This window comes from Centrocercus urophasianus, unplaced genomic scaffold, assembly GCF_019232065.1.
Source record: "Centrocercus urophasianus isolate 14NV4802_14NV808 unplaced genomic scaffold, USGS_Curo_1.0 seq_40, whole genome shotgun sequence".
NCBI classification, from domain to species: domain Eukaryota; kingdom Metazoa; phylum Chordata; class Aves; order Galliformes; family Phasianidae; genus Centrocercus; species Centrocercus urophasianus.
Window position 1 is genome coordinate 697,562 of NW_024884978.1, and position 19,516 is coordinate 717,077.

A 19,516-nucleotide genomic window follows, 5' to 3' on the forward strand; every position below is an offset into this window, starting at 1 on the left:
GCTGTGCTGCTCAGTGCTGTGCTGCTCAGTGCTGTGCTGCTCAGTGCGTGTCTCACCTGCATGCACTCTTCAATGCTCCCCTCTTCAATGACAGCTGAGTGCCTTCTGCTGTTGGTTCCACTGGCATTGCTTTGAACAATTGCACTCAGCAGTCTGTGAACAATTCTCTGAATCTCTGAACAATTGCACTGAGCATCTCTGATTGCTGCTGTGAGGATTTGTTTGTAGTGAGAGAAAGGAGAAGATGTGCTTGTGCTTGAATTCCTGAAAACAGGGTGGGAAAGAGGGCAGGGGAAGGTGCCCCTATGTTTGGTGCATCGTGCATGCTTTGCTCGTGTAGTAGCTCCTTGGAACCAAACTGCTGCAGAGGGAGCATCGTGCTCACCAGGTTGTGCTTGCTGCTTAGAGGGAAGGATGGTTGTGTCCCAGGTCAGGGTCATGGCGTGGACCTGGTGGATGGGGACTGGTTGGGAGCAGAGGGAGCCATGCATCCCCAAAATGTTTTGCACGGCTGCGACTCAGTTGCAATCAGTTGCTTGCTCTGGAAAAGGTTGCACTACCCTTTCATTAAACCTCCCACTAATTGCAGCCTCATCAGCACATATTTTGACATTTGCACGGATGAAGTGCCTTGATGGATTGAAGCGACTCACGCAGAGCTGTTGGGGCTTCTGCAAAGGGGGAAAAGCATGGAGAGGCACAGGGATTCCCTGCTGTGCCCTGCATGGGGCCATGCCAGCAGTATGGGGGATTGCCCCACTTCCACGAACTGCTGTGTGTCACACAGATACGTGCTTTGGCTGCAGCTCTGCTGTCGCTCCCAGCTCTGAGGGCAGTTCTGGGTTCTCACTGTGGGAAAGGCATTTGCTCACCCACCGATGCGTTTCCATGGTGGCAGTGTCAGGGTGTGGGCAGTGAGTTGTTTAACACCAGGTGCCTCGTTTGGGTGCACAAGGCTGTGTGCAGCTCAGCTCTGCTGCTCTCGCTGGTTGGAAGAGGGGATTTGTGCCCAGTTGTGCTTTGGTGATAGTGGAGAAAAGAGGAATAGAACGGCATGCTGGTGGTTTGGCTCCTGAGGTAAAACAAGAGGAATATAATGGAACTGCCTGGTCTACCCAAGTCCATCCTACTGAATGACAAAGATCCCAAAGCAAGGCCTTGTGGTTCCCAAACTGTATTTCCCTGTGTCTGCTGGCACCATACACCCACAGCTGCCATGGTGCACACCACCAGTTTGGCTCAGCATTCTTGTCCACTTCTTACTCTGCTGCTGCAAACCGACCTTTCTGATTGCTTACACATGGGTGAGCAGCTGTGCTCCAGAACACCCCATCCTGCTGCCCTTCTGTGAAATCAGCTGGCATCCCCCTACAGAAGGCATTGGGATCAGAGTGCATTGCAGCCTTGCATCCCCTCTGATGAAGTTTGACCCCATTGTGTTGCACGCAGTGATAGAGCTGTTTCCTTTGTGTCAGCTCTGTGCTGAGCACCTTAAAGGGATGGCTGTTTGTTTTTGCAGGCTTCAGCCTGCCTCCAGCTGCTGTTTGCTATCAACACATGCACAGCATTGCTCAGATCTGTCCTCGGATCTCTGGAAAACTGGAGGCAAAAAATAATCTTGCTAAAGTTACCTCAACCTCTTGCTTGCTGTTCTTAATGGCAGATAATTGGAGATGTGAAATTCACAAAAATCATTGGTAACCTCTGCACTTTCTTGCACTGTAATGGCAAAAAGATGTTGTCTGATGGGAACTGGAATTCAACCTTTGGGTAAAACTGAAGAGTTTGAATAGTGGAGACAGGGACATGCTTGAACTCTTAGAAATACAAACCTCATTAGAGCCAGATTAATTTTCCACGAGGAACTTACAGTTCTTCAAAGAGGGAGATGAATAATTGATGGTGTGTTGGCATCCCCAGCCCCTTCCTGGAGGAAGAGGGTTCGTTTGCTGACCCAGAAGAGCTGCCTTTGCCCTAACAGGAGGAGCAGTTAGCTCAGCACCGTGCTGCTTCTGCCAGCCTGGAGATGCTCAGAGCTGCAGGTGCATCACAGCTTGCACAACAGCCATTGCAGTGCACGGTTGGAAAGGATGTGGGCAGCAGTCTGCTTGCCCAAAGGTGCTGGTTTTATTTAACCAAAAGCTCTGGAAACAGCTCATTGCTGCTCCTGGTGTAGTGCTGCTGGGCAGGGTGGACCCAGAGGGAGCTCTTGCACTGAGCTAGCACGTGCTTTGCATCAGCTGCGCATTAGCTAATGCAGAGGGTGTTGTCCAAATTGCAGGCTCTTTCCATTGCTCCCAAGGAAGGGCTGGCACATCTTTAATTCTTTCCATTCTTTCAGATGCAGCACTCCAATATGCTACAGCTCTCCTTATCTCCCCAGGAAATCCAATATCCCTCAGGCTGTGTGGCAGCATCTCCCTTGTAGGCAGAAGCCACCGACAGCCCCTTATTTCCCCTTGCCTTCAGTCTCTCTCCGTGCCCTGGCTTCTGCCCCTGCTCAGCTGTGTGCTGTGCACTGCTGCTCAGCTCATGATCCCTATGGAAGGAACCTGAGCCCCCATCCTGCCAGCTCTGCATCCCGTTGAGTTCCTGCAGGAGTGTTAGAGAGGGTCTGAGTTCCAGGGTGTTCTTTGTTCCTGAAATGGAGCTGTGTTATTACAAACCGGGAGGCAAAGAGGGATCAGAAATGCTGCTTTTATCCTTTTTCTTTTTTTGGTTACTTTTGTTATTTGTTTTTAATCATTGCATTGCTGTTCTCTGCCTGCAGCCTGTGCTCATTTTTCTGCTCTTTAAGCCGTGTAACACAATAGCTGGGGTTAATTTACTTGCCAGTGTGATTTCTAAAGGCTCAGTGAGCGAGGCTTGCTGCTATTAGTTTCTTCTGGAGAATCGGGAGGGCTTTGAGTTCTGGGTGCTCTTTGCATTACAACTGGCTCCCAAAGGCTGCAGAGCTCATTGCATGCTGAGAGCAATGCTGGAAGCAGCCAGGGCCAGGTGTGTGCATGGTGTGTCCCTGGAACAGGGGAGCTCTGAGGCTCAGCACTCCCAGCCCTGCCACATAAGCTGCACTGAATAGGATTTAGAAGAGCAGTGGGTTTTATTTCAGCTGGTTCTTTCAGCTGATCGAGCTCTTAACGACTTGTGCAACGGATGCTAAGGGAAAGATCTGCTGGGATGCAGTCAGCCATTCTGCCTGCAACTTAATCCTCTGAACCATGCATGGGTTCTGCATGGCCACGTGCATTGCAGCAGCTCCTGCAGTGCTGTGCATGGGTTTGTGAGGAGCTTTGATGGAGCTTCCTTCATTGCTGCTCCTCCCTTTCTGGATGAGCCCTTCACTACGCACCATCTGTTGACTCTAATTTCCTATAATTTGTTCCCATGTATCCGTAATTTGTACTTTCATTAATTGTGCTGCTGAGTTCCTTACTGCATGCAATTTGCTTTACAGCAGGGAAAACCAGTGCGTTGTTTCCCCTCCCAAAACTCTTTTCCTTTTTTGCACGAGTGGGCACTTTTACCCCTTGAATGCTGCTCTCGGGGTGAGTTACACTTAAAAAGAGATCTTTCAAAGGAGCAGAGCTAAAGCCCTTTCTGCAGAGCTCTGTCGTGCCCTCCTCACACTCAGCATCACCATGAATGCACTGATAGAGCTCCCTCCTCTCTCCCCATGGTGCTGTTGGGCAGCATGAGAGCTTTGCATGGGGGTTTTGCACCAGTGCTTTGCCTAACCCTAACCCTAACCTTGGCATGTGGGTTTTGCAGGAAAGCTTTGCACAAGTGCTTTATATGGGGATTTTGCATGAGGGCTTTCCACCAGCACTTTGTACAGGGACTTTGGCCAGGGCTTGCACCACTGCCTTGCACTTTTATCTTAGGAATGGTGAGGAGTTTCCTCACCCTGTATGTAGGACTGATTCCTGATGTCATTTTCACTGTCTCCACCCAAAGCCAAAACTCAGATCAAGGCTCTGGGTTCTTTTTTTTGTGATCTGTTTCAACTTCACACTCTCAGCCTGTAGCAGGGGACGCCGTGCTGATAGTAAATCAGTGCTGCTTCTTATGGTGTGTTTCCAAGGCAACTGGAAATCCAAGGGGCCACAAACAGACACGGTTCTGTTCCTCTGAGACCTCATCCTCGCAGGCACATGTAACACCTTCCATCTGTTTGAATGCCTTCTGAGTGCTCCCCTGCATGGCTGTCACACAGCCTGTGTGGGGAACTGCCTCCTCGAAGGCTGCAGAACGTGCACTGGCATTGGGCTGCAAACCAGCACTGCTGCTGTGCTTTGGATGGCTTCCCCCTGCTGTGCTTGGAGTTGCATTGAAGCTGCTGGGGGTTGTGGCCTTTTCCCCTCCCATGTGCTTCATTACAGGCGTAGAAGTCTCCCTGTGTTTGGCTGCAGTGCATCAGGCTCAGATCAGGGAGCCATGAAGGAGCCCAGCAGGCAGCACCTCTGCACCCAATGCTGCTCAGTGTCACCCCTTGCCCTCCTTGTACAGATTTGCACAGAATTTAGGTTAAAATGAGAAAAAGCGACACCCTGACCTGCAGCCCTGCTTCCTTGGGCATGCTGAAAGAAGGGCAGCCCCAGAGATGCTGCAGGATCTGACCTTAATTCTCTCTCCTTCCCGTTGCAGAGGGGCTAGCAGTGGGAGTTGGATTCGGGGCTATTGGAAAATCGGTGTCTGCCACCTTCCAGAGCGCCAGGTAAGGCAGAGCGCGGTGCTGCTGCGGGGTCTGGGGCAACTCTCCCTGCCACAGTTTGTCCCCTGTCCCAGACTGGGCGTGCAGCATTGCTGCTGGGTATTTCAAGGTTTGTCAGGCGGAAAGAGAGCTTCTCTTGGTGATGCTGGTTCCTGGAATGGTTCCGTCCCAGCACTGCTGGGCTGCTAAGTGGGGCTGCAGGAGCTGTGCTGTGCCTGGCGCAGTGGTGGGATGGGGTAGTGGTGGCTCAGTTTTTGCAAGCAGTGACTCAGGGACATCATCACTGCCCTCAGCACAGGGAGCTGCCAGTGGCTTTGCAAAGCAGCAGCTGAGGTGCACCTCGGTGTGTTCTCATCAAATGCTTTTATTTTTCTGTTTGAATCGCGTACCTGAATTTTACCTTTTGATTACCAGACCCATTTATAACAAAGGTGTTGTGGAGGGAAAGCAGCATGTTCAGGCTTTGCAGTGCCTTTCCTAGCTCCTCCAGGTGGAAGAATAAGGCACGCTGCATCTCAGCCACTCCAGTACTGCTGGTGGTCTATGGGGCCCCAGCATTGGGTGAGAGCTGCATGCAGCCCCCAGGTTTTATGCCTGGATCTGCTATGGGCCTGAGTGTTGCCCATGTCACACAGCTTTCCTGACATCCATGTCACCTCCCTCGCAGCCGAGGGCTTGTGCTCACTGCTCTGCCCTGGGCACTTGGGTTGTAGCAGATACAATCCAGATTTGTGGTGAGCACAGCACAATAAAGCAGTTATAAACTGCTTTTCTCCAACCTTTTGCAATAAAAGGCTCTTCACAAAGCCTGCAGAGACTCTAGGGATTCTCTTACAAAAGGATGTGTGTGTTTTTTTCTTTTTTTTGTCAGCTGCTCAGTAAAAGCTGAGAAACCAGAAGCAGCTGCTTCTTTCTCTGTATTTACAATGGCATTAATCATGTTAGATAAAAGGTGGAGTCTGCACCAGGGAAATACCAATGCAAATGTTGTCAGCTGCAGAAGGAGACAAAATGACTTCGTTGCCATCAATCTGTCTATCGTTGTCATCTGCGGGCAGAACAAAAAGCTCTTCGTGTGGCCGCTGCCCCGTGAAAATGGTTGGGGAAATCCAGGAGTGAAACGCTGTGCTGTTGCCAATTCCTCCTCATACAGCATCTCTGGGGAGGACGGGCAGCTCCTGCCTGCTCTGCAGGGCAAGAGCAAAGCGTGGCTGTGCTGGGCATGGGAAAGAGATGCAACTTGCATGGAGTATTGGGAAAAGAAATTGCTGCTGCTGCTGTTGGGGGGTTTTTGTGAAGAGGAAAAGATGGGGACAGCTCTCACAGGGGCTTTGCAGGAGCCCTTAGTGCTAGAAAGTAGCAATGGAGTTATATATATATGTATTTATATATATAAGGTGATGAAATAGAGTTAAATGTTTTGACACATTTGAAGGGAAAATTGCTCTGGGTCAACCCCAGCGCTTTGGGGATGTGACGGCTGTGATCTCCTCCATCTCTGTCATTTGAAAATAGCATTTCAATGGAACAGCTGCATGACTCAGTTTACCCCCTTATCCCCCCAGCTGTGACTGTGCGTTCCTACAGTGATGTGAGCTGATTGGCAGCAGGGCTGAGCAGCTCCAAACCGAATTGTGTGACAGTGCTTCTGATGGCTCCCACACTCCGATGCAAGCACCCAGGGCTGCATTGCAAACGGGTGGGTGCTTGCAGAGCCTGCTGACCCCGTGCTCGCTTCTGCCTGCTGCTGGCACCGTGCAGATGCTGATCGATGCATTTCACTTCCCCCATCGGACTGAGACCTGTGCAGGAGCTCGCTGTAGGACCCTGGGAAAGCTCCGTCCCAAAGGGCTGTTCCAGCTTTGCGTGTAGGAAATGAATATCAGCAGAGAGGGAATTACGAAAACCGGGAAAGCTCCAGCTGCCCTGCAGAGGGCGGCAGGAGGAGGCCGGGCCGTGCTGACTGCTGTTGTTCTCCGGTCGGTGCATTGGGTTCCCCTGGGTGCCGCTCCCCATCGCCCCGCTCCGGCCCCGCAGCTCCCGGTGCGCGGCTCCGCGCTCCTCTGCTGCCCCCGGGCGTGCGCATCCCGCTCCTGCTGCCGGGCCCGGCTCGGGAGAGGCTCTGCTGACGATGTCACCATGCGCAAACAGCAGAGATCTCGGCAGCCGAGCTGCTTTTTTTTCCTTCTGATGTTAGGCAGGGATTGCTCGCCCAGTTCGAGATCTTGCGTGCGTTGTGCTGCGCTCCAGACGGGGCTCAGGATACAAAGGAGCCTGCCCTGAATTTGGGGAGCGGGGAGCAGTTTGAGTCCCTCTGTGCCAGATCCAATCTGTGTTGCATCCCTCTGCTCGCCATGGGGCAGCCAGGCCCCAAGGAGCTGCTCAGCACAGCGCTGGGAGCAGGATGGCTGTGCCCCACTGCTCAAAGTGATTGCATGCAGGGAGGAGGAAAAAGAAATAGTTTGACCAAACCTCCCTGTTTTGTGTGGCTGATTTAAAAGGAACCAGATGGGGCTGGAGCCGCCCAGTGTGGTTTTGCAGGAGAAAAAAGCCCCACTGAAATGTCTGTCAGTTTTTTCTTTAAGTCTGTGGACCCTGAGGGGCTCTCAGCATCCCCATCCCATGGGGGTTTTGCTTGCAGCAGTGTCAGGGAGGGGAGGCCGGGAAGGTGCTGCCCACATGAAATGCACCATGTCCCTGTCTCTTCATCTCACTCCTCATCCCTGTCCCCACATCCCTTTCCATGTTCCCTTGTCCCATTGCCCATCCCCACATCCTCCATCCCTGTACCCACATCCCCCAGTGCAGTGCTCCTGTCCCTGTCTTTTATGGGCTCTGTGGGTGTAACCTCTGGGTGATTCATCTTGCAGCCCTGGTGTTATTCTATTGTCATTCTGTACAGAATTGTAAAAACTGAAAGATTATTATTAAGGATGGAAAACCAAGCCTGGAGCCACTAGAAAAAGCTGGGAATAGGACTGCCTGTGCAATTCTGACAGTGCATAAACATGGTAAGAAAGCAGCCTTTGTCACAGCCTTTGTCACAGCCCATGGCTAAGTCCAGTCACAAGGGATAGTTGGTGCCAGAAAATAAAGTTGTTTCTTTTTTTCTTTAAAAAAAAAAAAGAGAGAAGTTCACCATGGCAATTTTTCAGTGGTCTGCAGCAAGGTGTGAGCGTGCTGAAGGGATTGTTTCATTTCAGAGTCAGACAGTGCTGCGTGTGGCCGTGCTCTGTCCTTCATTCAGCCGAGGGCAGTGATACCTGGCTGGTACCTGGTCAAAGAGAGAAGTGGGAAGTGTCAGCATGGTGGGCTTGGTCTGCACATAGGTGGGATTTTCCTGCACTTTTCTTCCCTAAAAGCACGCAGTGTACACTTCTGCTTTTTTAATCTGCTCCTGTTGCAGAGGTGGGAAGCTGCTGTTCCTGCTGGTTGCTGCACAGTAGAGTGAGGAGATCCCAGATTGGGCACCAAAGAAGAGCCTCATCCCCACTGCTCCTCTCCCACCTGGCACTATGTGGTGACACCCCTGCTCCCATTGCCTGCTCACAGCAGCACTGGGCATGCTTGGTGCCTTTGCACAGCTCTCGTGGAAGCTCTGGCCCTGCTGGGTGTCTCCCTGGCAAAGCACAGAGCAGGAGCTGCTCTTTCAGGTGCAACGGAAAATCGAAAGAAGTGAAAGAGGTACAAAGCAAAATGCAGAAATTTACTTGGAGCGTATGAAGGTCTAGAAGTTGGAAAAATGATGTGCAATATTGCATTGTGCGTGGTGCAGACAGCAGGTCCCGATAGGACACCTGCCCCGTGCTGAATGAAGGCTCCTGTTCAGCTGCAATGCGTGTGTGGCAGCGACGCAAACAGATCTGTTTCCCTGCTGGTGCTGGGGAGGGTTCCTCACTGCAGCACAATGGCCCCCATTCACAGCCCTGTGCAGGGAGTGCTGGCCCTGTTGTGCCCACAGATTGTTTCCTGTCCAGCTCTGCTGAGACAGAAAGAGGCTTCGGGCTGGCGGTGGACTTTGACGATGGCTCGGAAAATATTATTTCATGGGACAGCCTGTGCCTCCCACACTGCTGGAAAAGAGAAAGAAATAGGCTGAGGCTTGATTAATGCATGGAGATTGAAACCAGGCAATGCTTTTACGCTGTGTTTTCTTGGAATGAATGGGAATCATTGTGGTGTGAGGCAGCAGAAGACGCTCTGGGTTCATCTCTGCTATTTGCACACACCAGCTCTGTCTCTTTGCTATGAATAGGTCATGGAGGAGCCAATATGGCTTGGGTGGCATGGAGATGTGGGGCTGGATCCTCTCTCCTTTATCAGATCCATGGGAGCACTGAATGGAAACACCTCTTCCTGCTGCGTGGTGGGGCTGGAGGGGAATTCCGTGCCCTGAGCTCTGTGTGTTCCTCAGCCACTGCTCCTTCCTGCAGTGCAGCCTCTGGTTACAAAACAAAGCTGTTGCAAGATGCCTATTAAGCACCTCTTAATTAACCTGTCCTGGAGGTATATGTTTATTATTCAGTGATGGTTACTGAGCTGGGAGCTTCTCCCTTCTGGGTGCTGAATGTTTTCCCCATGCACTGAATGCCTCCTTTGTGTCATTCAAGCAAGTGCGGGTGGGTTTTGGCTCCTTGGGTGCTGCATTTCTCATCACGGCTCATTAATTAATCTCAGGGCTTCTGCTCTGTTCCTTGAGCAGTGCTGGGAAGGCACTGGGCATAGCAGTGTGTGGACGGAGGCATGGATGCCCTGCCATGTAGGTGCACATGGCCCAAGGCAGCTTGCACTGAACGCTTCTGCTTCCCAGCTCATTGCAATGCCAGCCAGGAGGGTGAATGTGGGGTCTTCCTGTGCCTTGCTGCTCGGTCTGTGATAAAGAGAGGTGCAGCAGGGAGCAGAGACCTCTTGAGTGGGGTCTGTTGTGATGGGACACGGGGAAGTGGTTTCCTGTGCCATCCCTCGTGGGTCTGTGCACGCCAGCTTTGATCTGCACTGCAATTCCCATTAAAATAAAAGAAAGAGGGCAAATAAAAGAGTAGAGAAAGAAAAAGCTATTATCCCTATTTATCTTATCAAGATAAGGCCAAACAAGGCTCACTTTGAGCAAGGGGCTGGCTCTGCACTGCAGCCCGTACCTCTCTGTAGCAGCGTGGATTGAAAATAAACCTTCCTAGGAGGGGAAGCAGTTTGAATGAAGACATTGTTACCGTACAAGATGTGATAATGGGGCTTTTTATAGCTACATCTGTTAGTAAATTGTTTAGTTCCAGGTCTGGGGCTGCATAAAGGCGCCGCTGCGGTGCTTTTTTCACACTCTCTCCAGGCGCATTTTAGCAGCGATTTTGCAGGACAGGGAAGGGAGGAACCATTTCTGTGCTTTTCATCCTATTCTTACCTTATTCTTACTGGCACAGGTCCCAGCAGTGTGCAGTTTATGGCAATCACTTAAAGCCCCCCCAGCCCATTGGGGAACCCGTGGGGCTGGGACCTATCCTGAGTCCTATGGGGATGGTGTGTCCGTCCGTTGGCTCTTTGGGGATGTCACTTCATTCATCCAAGAGACAAGAGGGGAAAAGCACACATGTGCATCTACCTGTGGAATCATAGAATCATTAAGGCTGGAAAAGACCTCTAAGATCCCCAACTCATCCCACTGTGCCTATAGCCACATCCCTTAGTGCCACATCCCTGCAGTTCTGGAGCACCTCCAGGGACGGTGACCCCACTGCTCCCTGGGCAGCTGTGCCAGTGCCCAACCACTTTTTCCAAGAAGTTTCTCCTGTTTCCCACACAAACATCCCCTGGTTCAACTTCAGGCCATCGCCTCTCATCCTATCACAGAATCACAGAATTGTAGGGGTTGGAAGGGACCTCCAGAGATCATCAAGTCCAACCCCCCTGCCAAAGCAGGTTCCCTACAGCAGGTCACACAGGTAGGCATCCAGGCAGGTCTTGAACATAATATCGTTCTCATGTAATGTAACTTTCTGTGTGAAACGTGCTTGTGATGTAGAGTCACACAAAGGGAGAAGGTTGGTGTTTTGGGTGAAGCTATAAATGTTAACGGGCAGCTTGTATTGGGGTTTATAGGCGGGCCGCAATCCCAGCCCTGCTTTTAGACCACCCAGCCTGTCTGTGTGTTTAATTTCTAAAAAATATTTTAATAACCTCTATAGGGCTCTGTATCTGCCTCCAGCTCAAGCCCTACCCGCGATCAATGTGGCCACATCATTAAAATCAGGTTATTTATGGGCGTGCCTATATGAATATGTAAAAATTTAGATTTGGGTGTAGCGAAAAGAAGAGATGGGCTCAGCGCTGTGCTCAGCTGTGCATCGCTTGCAGTGAGGCTGTCTGTGCATCTCTGCAGTTTTGGGGTTGTTGTGCATCCAGGGGTGCAGGCAGTGCTTTTTTTTGCTCTGGGTCCTGCCTGCGAAGCTTTAGATCTGCAGTGTGATCGTAGAATGAAGCATCCCCTGGTGCTTGCCTGCCCCAAGCCTCCCTCTGCCCTTCTTGGGGCTGAATTTCCTTTTTCACACTTTTCCTTCAATCCTGAAGGGCCGTTTTAGAGAAGAGCATCATCGGGAACAGATTGTTCACTTTGAAGTTGGCACGTGGGGCCTTTTGTGCGTGTGTATTTTTGCTCTGAGCACCCAGCACACAAAAAGCACAGCTTCGAACATCCCTGGGCGCTCCCTGCTGCAGTAAGAGCAGAGGGATGAAACTCAGCATTGTGCCCAGTGGGCAGGGGGAGATGCAGACCATGCATGAGGCTGATAGAGAAAATCAAACAGTTCTGGAAGTAATAGGGCAGATAGAATATGGGTTTTTAACTCCCCCCTCACCCCAAGGGAAAAAATAATCCCACACAGTGGGCAGCTCTGCTCTGGCTCTGGGCACATGAGGACATCCCTGAGCCCTCTGTGAGCTGATGTTCTGTCAAGAGGGGGACTCTGGTGGCATCCATGTCCCCTCTGTGTCACCATTTCCCCTCCCCACAGCCCGTGCTCCTTCACCTGCCTCCTCCCTTTGCCTGGAAGCGATGGCAAAGCGCTGTGAGAGCTGGGGGATTTTGTGCTCTCCAGCTGAAGTTCACGTCCCGGTTGCTGCGGGCAGAGGAGAGAGCAGGTTTTATGATGTTCAACTTTGCTCATGTGCCTTTGGGATAAATTAAGGGTAAAATTTCCTAAAATTGTAAATGTTTACTGCGTGTATGGACCCAGGGCTGTGTATGTTTAAGGCTGGCAAGGGGCCAGGCGAGCAGATGGGACCCAGACCGCACGGCACGCTATGCGCAGCGGGGCAGGCGGATTTGGGGAGGTGACAAAAAGCAGCACCAGGAGAGGCGTGGAGCAGCCGGGCTGTGCCACCACTGCTCAAGGATGAACGTGTGGGCTGCTGAAACCCCTGCAGCTGGGCATTTGCCAGTTTTAGACTTGCGCATTTGCGGTGTTGGTTTGAGATGCTTGCCTGTTCGGCTCCGAGCTCTGGGTGTTTTCCACTGCTTGGTGCCCTGCGTGATTTCCTTCTCTTGTGCTTTTTGCTTCCTTCCAGTTTTACTGATGCCACTTGAAGCCCTCGCTCTTTGTAGAGGTTGGGTGGGATGTTGGCATCCCAATGGACTCGACTCGGACTTGATGACTTCCAGAGGTCTCTTCCAACCCCTATGATTCTCTGAAAACAAGACTCTTGCTTTATTTCACCTTTCTGTCCCATGAAACTCCCACCTTACCCCTACGCCTGCTCCCAGCCTGCTTGTTGCTGCAGGGAGGACAGCTGCTCTCAGGACTGGAGCACTCCACAGCCCAACCTTGCGTGAGAGGCACCGTCAGTGCTGCACAGAGCTTGGCGTGCCGAGGCAGCTGTGCTGAACAGGTAGGGCAGGTATGGGGAAACGCTCAGGGCCCCGTGCTCACCGCAGGGCTCCTTCCCACCTGTGAGCCCTGATCAAACACCTCTCCAGGCAGCCCGAGTGGGAAGCCATGATGTAATCTTGGGAACCCAAAACAATCGGCCCTTTCATGGCAAGACGATAACAATCAAAACAGTATGTAAGGGCCTGCCATGCAAGAATACACATGCACATTATACACTGGAGGGAATTGAAAGCCGTAGTGAAAAGGGGCTTGTTAAGAATATGTAGCCTGCTTTCATAATCAGTTTGTAAAAGAATAGGCCCTTGAAAACAAGGGTTTAGGCTTATAGAAGGCTTTCTGTGCCTTGACCTTGCAAATATGCAGAGATGCCAGCTTTTTTCTGAAAGTGAACTTGGAGTCTCCCAGCGTGATGCCGCGGCGGTTGGCAGTGAGCTGGGGAGAACTCCTGGGGTGCTGGTGCTCCCTGTTGGGTCTCAGCCACAGCTTCACCTCTCCTCCTACTGGAATGCTGCAGGAGTGATCACCCCAATCCAATGTGGACCCGTCCGTGGGACTCGTGGCGTGCCCAGGTGGAAAAGGTGCCGGAGCACAGCACTGTGATGTGCCCATTTTACAGATAGGGAAGCTGAGGTTGAGCACTGGGGAAGGAAATATTTCCTCTTTCTGTGTATCAGTGCCTTTCTGTACACTGGGATTGACCTGAAGCTTATCCTAATGTCTTTTAAGTGGACGTAGGTGACCCACTGGACAGCACAGGCTTTGCTTTGAACACTTCATCACTTGCACAGTTATTCCCCACTTTTCCCAGTGTAGATCCCAATGTCTCTGGATGTTTTGCCATTGCTGCCTTGGCCAAACCATCCTGTAGGAGCTGGACTCAATGATCTGTTTCCCTTCCAGCTTGGGTTATGCTGTGATTCTATTCTATCCCATCTCTGGAGCAGCCTTTGGGTCAGCCTGCTCCACGCTGTCTTTGTGCATCTGTTTTACAATGTGTTTCTTTGCAGCAGGGGGAAACCTTCCAAGAATCCCCACCTATTTCCGTAATAAGGAAGCCTTTGTTTTCCTGGTGCACAATGCAGCTTTATGTGATTTGGTTGCTTTCTGACTGACCTCAGTGCCATCAGCTCGACACCAAGGTGTGAGGTGTGCACAAGTTGGCGGCCAAGGGAGGAGGAACATCTCCTGGGACTCTTTTGTTCCCAATTTGGGCACCAGAGCTCAGTGTTCTCTGCCTGAGTGCCTGGGCATCTCCCATTTGCAGGGAGCCAAGGCAGGATGGACAGGAAGGTTGGAGTGTTCCTGGCTTCTGTGTTAGCCAGGATTCATTCTGATCCTGCTGAGATGCTGAGCCCCAAAATCCGAGTGGTGCTCAGGCAGAGCTGCGTGATAGGAAGCACTGAAGGAACAAGTGGCCCCATTGGGTGATGGAGAGTGGTTTCAGCAAGTGAGAGCCCTTTGGAGGGATCTGAAGCCATGAGGTGGCAGAGGGATAATGCCACCCTGCAGCTGAGACCCTTTCCCTATGCCACATCCCAGGGTGCTGGGGCTCAGCTGTGTGCTTGAGCCTCGTTCCACTGTGATACCTGCACCTACGTCCTTGGGAAAACCCTAACCCAAAACCTGACCTGGAGTGGGGGGCACGCCGCTGCTGCCTCCCCCCCCCCTCAGGGGAGCCCTGAAGGGTTTGCTATAGGGGCAGAGGGCAGGGAAAGGGCAGGGGCCAGCCCACCCGTCCCTGCTTCTCCTGCTGGGTCCCTCCCTGGCTTAAATTCCCTTCCCTGTGCCCCTCGGGGCTGCCTCTGTGCATGGGCAGCCCTGCAGCGAGGGGTCAGCGAGGGGGGAGCGTGCTGCTGCTTCCCTTACAGACCCCTCCATTCACACTTCCCTCTCCCACCCCATTAATTTGTTGTGGTTGGGGCTAGTAATAGCTGCTTTGTGCGAAGGCGAGTGAAGGAGGAAAAAAAAACCCAGCACACAGACAGCGGCTCCAGTGTTTTCTAAAAGGGATGTTTTTCCCCCTCCGTTCTCTCTCTCTTTCCCTTGAATAATGTTTTTGATTGTAATAGCCTGTCCTGGTTAGGGAAACCCACAGCCTCTCCCCCCTTCCCCTCCCCTCTTCTGTAAACCATGGTTGAAGTTTAAACAACCCGGAGAGATTTTTCTCACCAGTCTTATTTTACTAATAGGAAACAAGTGTTTAAAGGGAGCTTTCAGCTGCTGGCCAAAGAGCCCCTGACTCTGCCTGCAGAGCTGGGAGTCCCAGTAATCCTTGGGACATGCATATGTGTGCACACTGGTATGGTGGTAGTGGGGAGCAGCCTCTGCTTAATGAGGTGCCTGGTGGAGGGGCTTAGGGTGCAACCACAGATGAGATCAGACAGACCCCACAAGTGCAAATCTTTGTTGCTTGGCTGTCAGCTGTTTCCACGTTGGATGAGTGGTTGAGTTGGAGAAGGTGCTGGCTCAGGGAGTGTGGGGTGCTCTGAGGGTGGATGCTGTGCTGGCTGCCAGCACGCAGCTGGGGCTGAATTTTGGAGGGGAGATGGAAAGAGGAGAAACCTCACCTGTTTTTCTGCCCTTGAATATCCTTCCAAACCTCTCCTGCCTGTCCTTGAGCTTTAAGCTCTAAAAGAGCTGTGTTTTCTGCCACTGGGGATATAGGGCTTTAATTGGAGCAGCTCAAGTTTACCATGCCTTCCTGTTATAACCCCCTTAAGCCTTTTATCTTTTGGGCCTGAAGAAATGGTCCTTACAGCAGTCTGCATTCTCCTGCATTACTTTACCAATGGACAGACCAATCCTCTCCTCTCCTCTCCTCTCCTCTCCTCTCCTCTCCTCTCCTCTCCTCTCCTCTTCCTTTCTCTTTTTCTCTTTCCCAGTCTGTCCTTTCCACCCAATATAGGTATAGATATCTACATGTTCTTTTCTCTTTGTAGGAACTTAGCTATTGGGATTGGCATTCAGAACTTCCCTGAAGGCCTTGCTGTCAGCCTGCCTTTGCGTGGTGCAGGATTCTCCACGTGGAAAGCGTTCTGGTAAGCAAAGCTCTGCCAGAGCAGGGACCCCTGACCTACAGCTCCTATAAGCAGGTTCCTGTGACTTGCTGCCCTGCACCCATTTGCATTGCCTGCCCAGGACACTGGTGGGGTCACCGTTCCCAGAGCTGTGGCCCTGAAGGACATAGTTTAACAGGCACAGTGGGGATAGGTTGGGATGAGACTTGGTGATCTTGGAGGTCATTTCCAACCTTAATGATTCTTCGATTCAGTTGTTCTATTTGTGATTCTACTGGGCTGCCTTTGGGATGGACTTGTATTGGCCACGGACTCCATGGAATGCTCAGCCTGCAGGCTGTAGACCAGCAGCTCCTGCAGCCAGCACTGCCCACGGCTGAGCCTGGGGCTGCTTTCCAGCTCCCTGCAGTGGGTGCTGCCCCAGTGCCCTGAGCTCAGAGCAGGGCTCAGCCCCGATCCCTGCGGTTCGCCCCATCGTGGCTCAGTGCCTGTGGTTAGCTCCCAGATCCTGCACCAAAAGGGGATTTTTACTTTGTTTTCCATTTTTTTTTTTTTTTTTTTTTAAATTCTCTCACTTCACTCTGGGCTGCATTTCAAACCCACTTTGTTTTTTTCCTTTTCCCTGAGGTGAAAAAGCCAAGGCCGTGAACTCTGCAGGCACAGGGCTGCGTTCCTGCCTGTGCACGTGTGCTGCGCTTGGGTGATGGATGGGAGGGTGGGGGGGCTCACAGGCTGCTCCCTCCAAAGCTTTGTTTTCTTATCCTCCCACCCATCTCCATTGCAGCGAGTGCTGGGGCTGCACCAGGGCTGCTGAGGAATGAGTTCCCATGGTCGCATTCAAACGATCTCAGAAGGAAAGAGAACTGGGGAAAAGAGTGGGGAGGTTGTGGCCAGATGCCCCTTTTTGAGACTGAGCTACACTGGTTGGAAATATTTCCTCTCTTAGCTGCTCCTGGATTCCCAGATCTCACAAGGGGAAGGCATTGGATCATGTCTGAATTCCCTTCCTGGACAAATCGACATGGTTTGATCATATTTCCTTTGCTGCTCAGTGATTGCTGTGTGTGGAGTGAGCTGTGCGGCCCTGGCCTCAACCCTGGGGGAATCAGGGGATGCCCAGTGACTTTCAGTCCCACTGTCCCACAGGTATGGGCAGCTGAGCGGCATGGTGGAGCCCCTGGCTGGCATCCTAGGAGCCTTCGCCGTGGTGATGGCAGAGCCTCTCCTCCCCTATGCCTTGAGCTTTGCTGCTGGAGCCATGGTCTACGTGGTCATGGATGATATCATCCCAGAGGCACAGACCAGGTGAGACCCCCAACTGGCCCTAAATTCAAGTGAAATATTACCAGTCTGTTCTCAGAAAGAGCAATCAGGCACTGGCACAGGCTGCCTAGTGTGAAGTGGTGGAGTCACCATCCCTGGAGGTGTTTGAGAATGGTGGAGACATAGCACTGAGGTCAGTGGGCACGGTGGGATGGGTTGGCAGAACTCACGGCCTCCCCTTTCTCCCTGCAGTGGCAATGGGAAGCTGGCTTCCTGGACCTCAATACTTGGATTCGTGGTGATGATGTCCTTGGATGTTGGCCTTGGGTAGGCAGCTCACTGCTCCCCAGGAGAAGACTTCACAGCAATTCCCATGGTGGCATTTGGAACTGGACATGTGTTATGCTTTAGACTTTTTTGGTATATATATATTTTTTTGATCTGGTTGGTGTTGATTTCCTATAATTTTATATATCTCTTCCTCATAACATCAAGCCGATGGTTTTCAAAGCACAAATACGGATGGTTCCTTGCAGGTCCTGGTTTCCTTTCGCCACCAGATTTTTTTTCTCCAAGGTTACTGCGAGACGTGCTGGCCAGGCTGCAGATTTTGCTGCAGTTCTGGGGTGGTTCCTCTGATTCAGGTCTCTCTTGGTTTTGATCATCCCTGTAGATGATTAGAAATTCAGCGTCGCGTGCTTAAGCTGGTCTGAGGTTAAGGACCAAAGTATTTGAATGCAGTAAACTCCTTAAGAGTCTCAGTTTCCACTCCAGGCTTTGAATGGTGGAGGTGTTAGGACTGGGATGACACGTGCAGCACCCTGGGGGCAGCAGGTCTGGTGGATCCTGCAGTGCTAGGAGTGTGTCACAGTGTTGTTGGTTGTTCGAGAAGGCAACGCGTGTTCATCCACGTTGCTACATGATGGTTGTATGGCACAATGCATTTCCACCTGGGCTCATGGCTGTGCTCAGCACTACCAAGCAGCTGCCATTCTCCAGCTGCTGTGCTGGGTTGTTTGTCACTCTGAGCACAGTGCTGTGTTACCTTGAGCCAGCTCTCGTCCTGCTGAGCAGCACTGGGATGAAATAACTCATCAGTGTGCATTAATTACCCCCCCATGCACCACGTTTATCTGCCTCTTCATCCTCTTCCTTTCAAGCATCTCCTATCCAACAACCACGGGGTGGTTGAACCCATGCTTAAGGGGGGAGCAGAATGCAGGTGTGGGGAGGTCCACACTTTAGGGCTGCTCTGTTTTTCAGGAAGGCTAATGAGGCTAATGAGGCCCTCCAGAAGGAGTAACTGGATGGCCTGGCAGCATCTCAGCTGTACCTGCACCCAACAGAGCTGCAGAAAGGCAGCAGGGAGATGGGTTGGGTGAGCTAAGAGAGAGCCACGCACTTTTGTTTGGTTTGTTATTTCGGTTGGATTCCATTTGTACTTCATTTGTATGTCACTCTGGATGATACAAAACTACTGTTTGCCAATGGATTTGACCTTTTAACTGTGATTGGTTTCAATAAATGGGAAATTCAGCGTTTGCACTGATTTATTTTAAGGCAGTAAATCCGTACCTTTTCTTCTCCTCCCTCCGTTTCACTGCATTTCTTTTTTAATGGTTTGGTGGTTCTCAGCTTGCCAAATGTCCTGCCTCTCAACCAGGAAGGCAGCGAGCTTGGGGAAGAGAAATAACAAAACAAGAGCCAAGGAAAGGCATCTGCAGTGCATGGCACCCATGGGTTTGTTTCACTGGGTGTACCGCAGCTCGCCCTGGCTCCAACCCCTGACACTGGCTCATGCTTTATGACTCATTAAAAACTAACCACAACAAATCGCTCAGGAAGAAGAAAGCAGCCCTTGGGGACTCCTTCTCTTCAGCTGAGCTGTGATGGCCATGTCCCTGGGGCCACAAGGAGCTGGGACAATGGCCCTTTGTCCATGAGCTGCAGGTAGGTGAGCCCACCTCAACCCTGTTGGGCTTCAAAGCCTTCCCCTGGAATGTGGGATCCAAATCCTTCCTATGGAACATGGCAGCCCTGGAGGTGCCCACAGGTTGGGTTTTCTCGTGGGCTGCAAGTCGTGTTTTCTTGTTTGATTTCTGGCGTGCGGTGTAAGTTGGTACAAAAAAACACATTATGCATTTAAAGGCAACCTCGTAATCAGATTGCTGAGAGATAATATCACATAATGCACTTAATCCTGCTTAGATGTAGCCAGCCGAGATAATCATGTACATTGGACCTGGAGGGGAGGGCAGGAAGGTGATGCAGAAAACACAGATGAAAATCCTTCTTTTCTGTTTCTACCCTGGAGGTGAATGAAATTATACATCTGTGTCTTGCCACGACTGAAGAGCTGGCTGGGGGCCAAGCCTGGAGTGACGTGTGGGAACAATAGCTGCCAATTAAAAGGTGGAGCCGGGAGCAGCAAGCAAGCAGCCAAGCGTGGGGCAGTGCTGGGCTGCAGGCACTGGGCAGGGGAGACAGGAGCACTGGGGGAATTGTCCCACCTTGGTTCTGCCCCGCATCACGCAGCTGGGGATGGAGAGCAGTGGGATGGTCCCTGCCCACCGTAGGGTTGCTGTGGTCAATGGCTGCATCCTCTGCTTCATACCAGTGTGAGATAGCAGCATCAGGGCTGGGGA

General features: G+C 51.7%; 1 protein-coding gene across 1 annotated transcript in view; it reads left to right on the forward strand.

The window, feature by feature from the left end:
- The window catches only part of SLC39A11 (solute carrier family 39 member 11), a 60,051-nt gene extending 41,643 nt beyond the window's left edge, over positions 1-18,408 (forward strand). Inside the window, exons 7-10 of the mRNA XM_042832800.1 lie at positions 4,645-4,714; positions 15,531-15,629; positions 16,755-16,913; positions 17,124-18,408. Of these exons, the coding sequence (XP_042688734.1) occupies positions 4,645-4,714; positions 15,531-15,629; positions 16,755-16,913; positions 17,124-17,202 (407 nt within the window). The 3' untranslated portion in view covers positions 17,203-18,408. The remainder of the gene's footprint in view (positions 1-4,644; positions 4,715-15,530; positions 15,630-16,754; positions 16,914-17,123) is intronic.
- The last annotated feature ends 1,108 nt before the right edge of the window (positions 18,409-19,516 follow it).